This window comes from Schistosoma mansoni (genome assembly GCF_000237925.1).
Source record: "Schistosoma mansoni, WGS project CABG00000000 data, chromosome 2 unplaced supercontig 0120, strain Puerto Rico, whole genome shotgun sequence".
Classification (NCBI taxonomy): Eukaryota; Metazoa; Platyhelminthes; class Trematoda; order Strigeidida; family Schistosomatidae; genus Schistosoma; species Schistosoma mansoni.
This window is the reverse complement of record NW_017386000.1, coordinates 261,448-273,594: the sequence shown is the minus strand read 5'-3', so window position 1 is coordinate 273,594 and position 12,147 is coordinate 261,448. Positions and strand designations below refer to the sequence as shown.

The window sequence follows — 12,147 nt, the reverse complement described above, 5'->3', positions numbered from 1 at the left end:
TGTCATTGATAGTTGTGATGTTGTTTAGTGATGAATGAAAGAAGCTGTGCAAATAGGTAGGAAACCTTCTTGTAGTAGTGTATTTGTCATAGTGAGAAATGTGGTTAAGCATGTTGTTAGATGTGTGGGTTGTTCGACGAGTGATTCTATTGATGTGGATTGAGGTTGGACGGGAGAGAATGAGACGGATGAGGACGGTGCAGTGTATGAAGGTGAAATATAGTAAGAGGATTGGTATGGTGTAGTGTGTGTGGGATAGTGAAAAGGAGGCGGTCTTCACGCGCCAACCGGGCTGTCACATGGACACCATTCACAGGCGCTATCCCGCTACCGCACCACGCGGGGACTTTTGCCTGCTGGGTTTCCCCCCTGGGCCGGTCCGCCCCTCCTTAGACGACCTGGACAACCCGTCCTCCGACAGCTCATCCATATCGGCGCCGTGCTTAGCGTGGACGCCCGATCAACATGAGCACCCATATGCCAGAACTCCCGGTCCCACGAAATCCCGCACCCTGGCCTCCAAGTAGCTAGATTACAGGCGCACGCCACCACGCCCAGCCGTTAACATTGATTCAACACAATCATTTCATGCTCATTGGACATCATACAGACAACATAATTTACAACTCTCAGACAACTTCAATCAACAATGTCCACCACAATCAACACAACACACTTCGACATCGAGTCACTGCAAGTGCATACAAGATTGAATTCACAATCCATTCAATCCTATCTCATATAGAAATCGGAGATCATCACACCTATACAAACACACATTTTGACAAATATCATACTAAGACATGCACACAACACCACTCAGACAACAAATTAACTGTACGATGACTAGTCCATATGATGACATGACTAGTTGAAGAGGACACAGAACTGACACCACATTAATCATTTCTCAATATCTGTCATTTATCAATTGTTCGAATTGAAGGAATTACCACGAGGAGTGATCGATTGTTAGGAGATGTTAAACACTGATGAATATCATCTCGTTCTAGTCTTTCCATCTCACCCACAACAGACAATCAATCGGCAACAAAGTAGCTCATTCACTGAAATCTACCCACTGAATCATCTCGTCAGTAATCTGTCTGTGTATATATTCCGTGTAATCAAGTGGACGGTTCGTGACGTGGATCAGTGTATGGCACATTCGCTGCTTGATTGTCTTCATTGGTCGATCGAGTTGAGTAGACTGACAAGAGAACCATTGTGGCAGAATGACTACAATGAGTTGATCTCGGTTACATGCATGTGTGCATATTGAGCAGATTGACTGTGAGAAGTTCACCTCCAGGATGACAATGGAAACAATGATGTCATCAGCTTGATATATATATATATATATATATATATATATATAATAGTACGGCGAGTTGTTCGTTTTTTGTAATATTTTTAGTGGTTTATGTTAATATGATGGTCTTTTCAATCGTTTATTTTCGAATGTTATGGCAACACTTCAATTAATCAGCCTCATTTTACTGATTATTCTTGCTGATTGAACGCTATTTTCGTATCCTAAGCTAGTCTCGTTATCTTGAATCTAGAACTATGCAGAAACTGTAACACGAATAAAAATACGTAAAATATATGGGAAGGTCTTTACTCCAAATGTTCATTTATGTAGAGGAAATATTGGGTATTTATAGTATTTCAGAGGTCTTTGACTTTTCCTGAAAATCCTGGAATGCTGCGGAACATAGTAGCAGTGTAGTAGTCAGCCAATGAGAAACTCTACCTGTGACTTTTCATTGTCAAGATGTTTCTAGCAAAATTTCTAGTCAAACGCTGATTGGATAAAATGTCTATTTATGTTTCCTGAGTTTGTCATGTCTATCGCGAGAAATTTTCAGGATCGCCCTAACATTTACAATCTTTGGACTTTTTATACTGCTCTTATGAAAAATGAACACATTGTATGTACAGTTATGATTTATTGAATAGTAATAATAATATGAAGATAAACGGCAATAAAGAATGTACACACTTATCAAAATAATAATTATATAAATAAAAGTGATAAAATCTGACACCCGGTAATCTACAGCAGAGTAAAAATTTATGAATTTTAGGGGATAGTTTACAAAACTGCACTTATGAAACATTTGGGTTTTGAATACGAAGCTTTTTATTTGTACGGAAAAGGTGAATGTAAACAGTTTTGTTTGGAGTTTTCCTAGGAGATAATGGGATTTCAATTTTATCTTCTTCTTCATTTTCTTCCTCGTCTTCTTCATCAACGTCCTCCGCGATCTCTTCTTCCTCATCATCATCTATTTGTAATACAAACACACGCATATGCGATAGTTTTATATAATGGATTTAGTACAAATAAGCAACAGATATGAACAATTCCCTAGGGTAATTATTAATGTGATGCCAACATACTACGTAGTAATAGTATACAATGTTAAAATCATTATATCATTGATTTAAATATACGTGATTATTTAGAAGTAATTAAACCAAAACTTACCAGGATGGGAGACGCGTACGTGATTTTGCAAAGTTAGTTTCGACGTAAAAGTTCTATCACACTCAGCGCACTTAATTAATTTAGCTACAAATAAGATGATACGTAATAAAATGACGTGAATAACACTTTACTTGATGCATGAAATACATTATACGAACTAAAAGTCAAATACTTTTCAACTTAATGCTTTATGGTTCGCATTGACGTCAGTTTCTCCATGCAATCTGTTTAAATGATTTTTGAGTGTCCAACAGTAAACCATAAGGCTGATAATATGAGTATGAACTAACTGAAGTTGAATAGTGGAGACAGTCTATCCACTGAACAGGTAATAAAGTGGTTACAATACGTGAAGGTTTTATGAGAGATTTCATCAAATGTCAAGCGGAAAATCAGAATGGAATAACCTTCCAATACTGACTCGATCTCTACTAATCATTAAAAGCAATAACGTGATAAAAACGTGATAAAATCTTTAAGTCTAGTGACTGTAAATAAGAAAGTAAACAATACGTTCATAGTTGGGTGCTGGTCCTTCAAAACGTAACACCATAACAGGATTGGAGTCAATTATCGCTTTGTTTGTGAAGGATAGAGATATAAATTCCCCAATATTGTGTATAAAAAAACTGTAATGCTGAAATTTGTGTCTATTGACCAATATACAATTATTTAATTATACAATTCAAAATGAAGAGTTTGCAAGGTGTAAGACACAGATTTAACTAACAGAGAGATTTCCTTTTAAATACTGAAGTAATGAATAAAATGAAGAGAACTACAGTCAATGAATAGAGTCATTGAGTTGCCAGCCTTGGAAATGAAAAACCCCAGCCTTATAGTTACACTGACTAAGTAAAAAAAAAACTTTGGTGTCCTGTTACTGAGACTTTTTGTGAAAAATAATATTAATTTATTAGCTCTTCGGAATATAGAATAAAGAGAACAGCACATTCAGAAAATAAATCTATCTCGGTATGTGATGAGATATACAGTCCAACAGTTAAGTGACAAACGGTATCCGTTGGATGTTAAGAAAACATGTATTTATTTTTAACCTTTTGGTATTCGATTAATAAAAATGAATAATGTACCTACAGAATTGATGAATTATGACTCAACTGTATATGGATGGATAGTCGCAGTGTACTTACCAGCGTGTACATGTTTGTAATGTATTGCTACATCAGATCTGGAAGCAAAAGATTTGTTACAGCTAGCACATTTGAATATCAACCGACCTGAAAATGAATAATTCATAATAAAAAGTTTAAAAACAGGGTTAGTCAAAATCAATGACAATAAGTTTTGCTTTTGATAACCTTTAAGCCAATTATTGACTAACAGAGAATTCTGGAGATTAGCCGAAGAAAAATTCGCTTAACTCGGAACGTAGATCATCTAATTAAGTGGTATAGATTATTTTAATATGCATTTTACCGACTCTCTTTTGTTATCTAGAATAGGTTTATAAAAGCACGTAAAGTGCATCCTATCATTACAGTAAAATCAGAAAATGTAACAAAAACTGAGGAAATGATGATAACATATATTCTTTATCCGATTGATTTTATTCTATGCAAAACATAAGAGTATGTTGTTGATTGATAATAATCAAACATACTTGATAAAACACACAGTATTTTAACCAAGTTAGATTACAACTACAAATGTTGAGCAAAATAATGAAATTGGTAATTACTAATCAAAAAATGTGGTTCCTGACACTCACTAGAAATCTGAGACACGGAAACAAAACTTTGATCATAGAAGATGAAATATTTTAATTATAATTGCCTGAAGGGAACATTAGGACATCTTACTCTGAGCCCCAACAGCACTATCTGAACTTGAAAGTAACACCTGACTTCAGACAAAAATTTAGAGGACTATTGAATGAAGAACATTAGATATAAAAATATGGTAAGAGAAGATGCCTTGATTATATCACAGACAAGTGGTAAACAAAGTGCTTCCGGACTAATAGATGAATACGGTTAAATACAATTTACTTTCTAGAAATTAATTTTACTTGAAAGTAATTTGAAATACATATTCAAACGAGTGAATAAAAGTAGGGATTAAGATGGGAATTAGACACACATAGCTGTGTCTTTTCTAAGTGAGATTATTTCACCCTAAATACATACACAACAAAAAAGATACAAATTAACAATCAGGTTTACCTAAAGGAGGTCTCAATTTATTCGTTTTTCGTGGAACCGGGGAATTATACTGTTGTGGTGAGATTTTCATACCTGGACAAAAACACAAAGAATAAGACCTACACAATATTATGTTCACTGGTCGACAAAACATAAATAAGCTAAATGGGATGTTATTCATTGATGGAAAACATCTTCAGACAAGTGTTGTTCCAGCGTCTTATAAAATGTCAGCATTATATTTTCTTAATCAGAGAAAACACAGATGGATGTTGATTATGCAGCAAACTAACATAGTAGTTAACAAGAATATACATTAAAACTATTTGCAAACATTTCAGTTAGAAATAACGTGTTTTATAAAAATAATGAGAGCGAATTGAGACACGGTTCGATTATGCGAGTTTGTGATTTACAACCACTTACTGAGGGCTTTATACGGACTAAATTCAGTTATTGGGAATGCGAATAAATTATCAATGAGTCGTTATTGACGAAATAAACTTCATTTTGTAGCCATCAACACTACAATAAATGTACTAATGGGTAAAACGACCTAGGCTAACAAAGACTATCTGCTTATAAAATACTACAAGCATTTGCATATTATTTCATTGGAATGTAGAAGGATAGAGAAAGGATGAATCATTTACAAAAATTTGTCCACTTAGTGTGAATTGTCACAGAGTAAAATGTCCCTGAGTTTACTGAATCTGAAGTTGCCAGCAATCGAGTTTGTATTATTAGATATGTGAGTCGAAAAATGTAGGAGCCAACAATATCCAGTGTGTATGTGTTGACATATATATCTGCTGTTCATACTAAAGATTTCGAAAACTAACCTTTATGTCGAGTTTCTTGATGTCTTCTGAAAATGCTTCCAGACAAGAAGAAATCGCCACATTGTTCGCATTTGACCATCCTCTCTAAAATAGAACGCCGGATGAAAAAAAGAAAACTACACTTGAAGACTAAGCTAATTGATGAAAAATGATAACTCATAACGACAGACTTAAATAGTTTACAAAAACTGGAATACACAAATACTTCAATGCCGTTGCTTCGGTAATCAGAAATGAGAAAATCAAATCATGGACCATGTACTGTTTATAGATTACAAATATTCCGATCTGGACATAACCCATTGAGTATAGACAATCTGTCTCTAGACAAATTAAAATTTTTGATACGGGGATTCAAGTTGATAGCTTATGGTAAAGACGAGAGTGTTAGATTACCAGAAATAGGAAGGTTAATGGATTCGTTTGGTTTGTATGTATATTATTATGGGTACAAGTGAAACAGATTTACCTTTGTATAAATGTAAAGCAGCAGTAAAGAGGAAAGAATTCAACGTGTTAAAGCCCTTCTTCACAGAAAATTTCAACTGTAGGTGGTAAGATTAACTCAAGAACCACTAAATCTAACAAATCAGATAAGCATATATAGCAGGTATCATAAACAGCAGGCACAGATCATAAAACCAATTAACTTTGACGATTGACAGAAAGCAAAAAAATTTAATATTGCAATTTGTAGTCCGAAAAGCTATTGATAAAAATACAATTACCGGAACAGATATGCAAAAATATTAAAACGAAGACAATGGTAAAAGAAAGACAACTTACTTCCATGAACCTGTTGTACATGAGCATGAAGATAAACTCGCAATGCAAATGTTCTGGAGCATACATCGCACTGAAATGACTGGACTGTAAAATAAAAGAAAGATAATATTAATTAGCATCCTATTACAAATAAAGTCATGATATTCTTGTAAACATCTGGTCATATTTAACGAAAAGGAGGAATACACACAACAAATACTTAGAAAATTTAAATTACACATGACTAAAAGCTGAAGACTTCACTACTAACACCTAAAGAAGTTTAATGACTAAAGAACGTCTATAAAGGACGTCAACAATAGTCATAATTTGGTGAGTACAGCCAAATTAGCCTCAATACTTTAACATTGACGAAGAACAAACAGCACTGCAACTGCTTCTAACTGTTGAAGTATCATGAATAACACTTCTGTTATTAGCTTCTACTACTCAAATCTATTGGAATCACTTTCAGAAACACCAATCACCATGAACATTGAATAGAAACCTGTGTCAACACAAACTGGGAGCCAAAAAAGAGTGCTGATAAGTCAATGAATTAGGGTCTATTGAAGTTTTAAGTAGTAGTTATCCAAAGCAATATGATATTGATTACTTAAGTCATTGAATCTGAATGCTATTTTCAACCCTCCATGTTTATGTATTTAGTGCTCCAATTTATACTGCTTATTACTAAGAAGTAGTATGGTTCGTAACTAAGCATTCCTAAGGTTGCCTAGACGACATTATAATACAGGGCTATTTGTTTTATCCGTTTGTACGTTCAATTCATTAGGTCAATTTTATTTTCTACTTGCTATAAATCACTTAGCCCTTTTTTCACCTTTATTATACACGTTACTCTCATAAACTTCATGTATCTTGAACTAATTGCTATAAAATAACCATACTTTTAAGAAAACCTGGGTATTATTTGTCACGGGTATGAATTTTGTCTATTAGGAAGGTTTAACAAAAAGGTTTGTATGCGTTTAATATCAATGAATCCGTTACTACATATTATTGATTTTTTGGCTGTTAGAAAGCCTAACCGTTTTTTTTGTAAATATTTGGGTTATCTGTTATGGACAAAAACAATTTGAAGCAGGCAATAAGAAATCGCGGGTATAAAGTACAGTTACCACCTTGGCACCAAATATATGAAACTATACTCACCATCATGGACAAGATGAATGTGATACCATAAACCGGATCGTGAGGTGAAGGAACGATCACAAGAAGGGCAGTCGAATAATCTCCCTACATAACATAAAATAACACAAACATTTAAAAAATGAAAATCATTTTCATTGAGCACGTGATCATTGGAGTTTGTTTATTAAATTCTGATCCTGATAGGTAACTAGTGAAGTACAACATTAAAGATTAGATTTAGGAAAAGCTATCGATCGCGCTAAAAAAATATTTACGGATAGGGTTACGATTATTAAGTGGATTGAAGGATCAAGTAGGGAGACAAAATATGCAAAAGGGTAAATTGAGAATATCTTCAGCATTTAGCTAAGGCGATCATCATAAGTGTTAGTTATGTGCATAATCAGCCAATCAAATCATTGCTGAAACGCTCACCACGTCATTCTGGTCCGATGTGTCTGCAGACTATTCCTGTCACATGTGACCTGCCAATTGAAGGACATTATAATTCTATTAGTGTGACTCATAATTTTTATTTATTTCGATAAGACACCCAATACTGGTTGAAACAGATAAAGTTTAAAGCCAAGTTGTTCTTGTTCAAACTATAGCTTTTACACGCTCTGGGTCGCCAGTATCGCCTTTACAGTTCCGGTAGAATATCTGTAGGACAAATTAAATCCTACAACTCCACCTGTATCTCATCTAGGGTTACTGTTAGTCCAAAGACCGGGTAAAGAAGGAGGGTTAGGTATGGGGTCAGCAATCCCATCCCCCAGAAAACAATCTTGCTAGAAAAACACTAACCAGAATAAACAATTTAAACCATCTAAACTATGCCCTCCGAGGGGACGGATCTTCTTTCAGAAGAATTATAACACATAGTGAAAGCCGAGATTCTTCGGAAGTCACGATGCCGATGCCCCTTCTAACAACCACAGCAACAATTATTATATGTACATAGAATGTCCGGACAATATAGGCGATCGGGAAGATTAATCAAATAGCTACGGAAATGAGGAGATACAATTTGGATGTGCTCTGAATAAGTGAAGCCCATTTAACCCCAGCTAGACAGAAAAACATACATTCAGAAGAGAATTTGCTACTTCCTAGTCACGAAGAAGTCCTCCGCCGTCACAAGAAGCACACAAAGCACTTATACGATTGGAATCTCATGGATCCACCCTTCAAAACAAAGAGGGAATCACAATGAATGTTATTCAATAATATGCACACAACAATGATAGCAACGATGACGGTAAAGATCAGCTTTAAGAGAGGCTGCAATCGATCATGGTGAAGTGCCCAGTAACCTAAATGACCGTCCAGATGGGAGATCTAAACCCAGAAATCAGAATGGATAGAACACTTGGAGGAACTCTTGAATGGACCAGCTCCATTGAATCCACTGGACATCGAAGCAACACACACAGACCTTCCTATAGATGTCTTTCCATCAACGATTGAAGAAATCAACATGACCATCCGATAGGTCAACAGTGTGAAAGCAGCACGACCTGACAATATACAAGCTGAAGCACTAAAGTCAGACACAGAAGTACCTGCAAACATACTTCACTCTCTATTCAGGAAAATGTGGGAGAAAGAATAAGTTCTACCGACAGACTAGAAAGAAGGACACCTCGTCAAGATATCAAAGAAAAGAGATTTCAACAAGTGTGATAAATAAAGTGGCATCACACTACTATCGGTAACAGGAAGAGTTCTCAACAGAGTATTGCTGAACCGGATGGAAGATTCAGTAGATGCCCAACTTCGAGATCAACAGACCGGATTCCGTAAGGATAGGTTGTGTACAGACCAAATCGCGAAACTACGTATTATTGTTGAGCGATCACTTGAATGGAATTCGTCACTACACATCAACTTCCTTGGCTATGAGGCGTTTGGCAACGTGGACAGGAGAACTTTGTGGAACCTTCTTAGACACTATGGAGTGAGTACCTGGGAAAATCGTCAACATCATACAAGATTCATACGACAGATTACACTGCAAAGTCGTGCATGGAGAATAGATGCATTCCAAGTGACGACCGGTGTCAGACAAGATTTCTTGCCCTCATCCTTCAATACGAACGTCAAGACAGTTCTACTTTACAGAACTGAGACTTCTAGAACTACAATAACCATCATCAAAAAGGTACAGGTGTTTATAAATAATTGCCCGTTGACCGGATTTCATCAGTAACAGCCTACTGTGGGAGAGAACAAACCAACTTCCAGCTGAAGAGAAAATTAGGAGACGTTGGAAGTGGATTAGACATGTATTGAGGAAAACACCAAACTGCATCACGAAGCAAGAGCTAACTTGGAATTCTGAAGGGATAATGAAAAATAGGAAGGTCAAAGAACATATCGAGCCGAGAGTTGGAAGCAGATATCAAAAGAATGAATAGCAGCTCGGAGGAATCGCCCAGGACAAAGTTCGATGGAGGATACTGATGAGTGACCAGCGCAAGGGGTAATTGACGTAAGTAAGATCATTATAGATTCTTCATAACAAAAACTACCAACACACCAAAAGATAGACACTTTTGTTACATCCTAGTTAGAATTAAACTAGGGGTGACTTCTGAGAACTACTAATGGACTAATATTATATATATATATATTCTTATTGTCTAATTATTCAGTAACTAGATTGTGTATATCCATATTCGCCTTATTATAAGCTTCATTTTGACATATAGATTATTATTATTATTATCATTATTATTATACGGTTTACTGTTCTTAATTTATGTTCAGTTTATTGATTACAGTCTCCCACGTTCACAGCCACTTTTTGGATTGATCTTGTACAAATGTTATTTCCTATTTTATGGTAAGATGAGGTTTGCTTGGCTGGTATGTCACCAGGTATGTTTGAAAAAAATGATTCGCATAGTGGGAGCTGTTATTAGCGTTCTGGACTCAAGTGGACAGGCTAGGCGAACAAAGGACCAATAAGGACGCTAGGCTGTTCATACCGAATCGAACGTCATTGGTTTGGCACAGTGCTAAGATTGAATAAGTTGTACTTCGATTGGTGAATGATTCACACGATAAAAAGAATGGACAATGTCTTAATTCCTAGAAAAATTGTTTGTTTGTTCACAGGGAATGTCTGGAGCGGAGCAATGTAAGCAAACGTAAAATATTCATAACACGATTTCTAATTTGAAACTATTATCTTTTCACATAACTATCATATTGTAACCAAAATAGTAGTGTTTACTTAAAATTTCCTTAGAAATTATTACAATCAAAAACTATTTTAAAACAACTATGACAAACACAACTAAACAATCATATACTTGCCTCCATGTATACTTTTTTCATGTTTCTTTAAATTACCCAATGAGGCGAACGTTGTGCCACATATTTCACATTTAGCTAATCTCTCTAGAAAAAATTAGAACGAACAAATATAGAGATAAGTAATTAAGGTAACAGAAATATTGAATAAACAGAACGTGATGATAAAAATTAATAAGCTTTCAGAATTGGAAGTCTGAGACGACATATAATTCAGTGTTTGCAGGAAACCCAACAGAAATGTATGTCCACTATTACTGTCTGTGGAACACGATGCACAAACAGCTAAACTAAAAGCAACTGTTAGTTACGTAATAGTATTAATATTTTTTGTAGTTTATTACCATAAGTATAAAACCTTTAGCACTATATAACCAGTTCATCACAGATGCAATGATAGGTTAACAAATAAATCTAGAAAATCATTCCTCATTTATCATAATAATAACCCACTTAACAAAGAGACTAATATATTCAGTTTCCAGTCACATTCTTTGTGATGGCTAGCGATACTATCAGGTTTCCTAGATCAAAGTAGGTGAAGCGAGGATCGAATCTGCCGAGTACTTTAAGAACCATCACTAAGTACCGAATCCATTATCAATAAAAATGATGGCTTATGTAATCAACCCACATAAATCCCCAGAGATAATAGAAGCTAAAATTTGGAAAGGGTTCTAATAATTAATTATGCACATGTAGCATGTAATCTATATTATGAGTAGATCTATGCCCGATTACGTTTCTAACTAGGATCCATTGCTCTACGAGTTTGAGGACATAGTTGAAAAATCAATGAGTATGTGTAAAATTTTGGTAGTGACTATAATACAACAGAATTCAAATAAAGCCATAACAACAACTAAGACAAAATAATATGAATTCATCATATTTTATGGTCTCTTCAGCTGCTTACAACCGTATTTGTATAATATAATATTAAGTAGTAGACATTAGTGACCGAAAAATTAAAATGACAACAACTATCGATATTATGTGCATATCTACATGGATAAACGAATGTAAGTTCATTTGAAGAAAAATATCGAAACTATAGAGAGAGTGAAGCAGTAATAATCTAAAATCCAAAAAGTGGTGATGGGTTTCTTAAAAAGCTATAAGGTAAAACGAAAATAGACAAGTCCTCTTTCTTTGGTATCTCTAATTGTATTTATAAATTTACACGTACGTTCCACAGCAAATACACGGGAAGGACAGAAGGAACAGTGCATGTTCATATTTTTGAGCACGTTCCAAAGAATTCGAGATTAGATGCCATATCCCACGGTAATAGCTCGATATCTAGTCGACGGCGGGGTTACTATCAATTTTCTGATTCTAGATAATTACTTCTTCACCCTCTCTATAGTTTCGGTATTTTTCTTCAAATGAACTTACATTCGTT

At 35.1% G+C, this 12,147-nt stretch overlaps 1 protein-coding gene and 1 non-coding gene across 2 annotated transcripts in view; one reads left to right on the top strand and one right to left on the bottom strand.

Moving 5' to 3' along the window:
• The first annotated feature begins 262 nt into the window (after window positions 1-262).
• Smp_sma.srp-1.1.1 lies at window positions 263-558 on the top strand. Its single transcript, XR_001974651.1, has one exon.
• Window positions 559-3,604: 3,046 nt separating this feature from the next.
• Smp_158280 (zinc finger protein, putative) overlaps window positions 3,605-12,147 on the bottom strand; it is a gene marked incomplete at both ends in the record, with an annotated part of 11,827 nt that continues 3,284 nt past the window's right edge. The window contains 5 exons of the mRNA XM_018791559.1: window positions 3,605-3,735; window positions 4,681-4,752; window positions 5,502-5,585; window positions 6,288-6,366; window positions 7,443-7,526. Of these exons, the coding sequence (XP_018645269.1) occupies window positions 3,605-3,735; window positions 4,681-4,752; window positions 5,502-5,585; window positions 6,288-6,366; window positions 7,443-7,526 (450 nt within the window). The remainder of the gene's footprint in view (window positions 3,736-4,680; window positions 4,753-5,501; window positions 5,586-6,287; window positions 6,367-7,442; window positions 7,527-12,147) is intronic.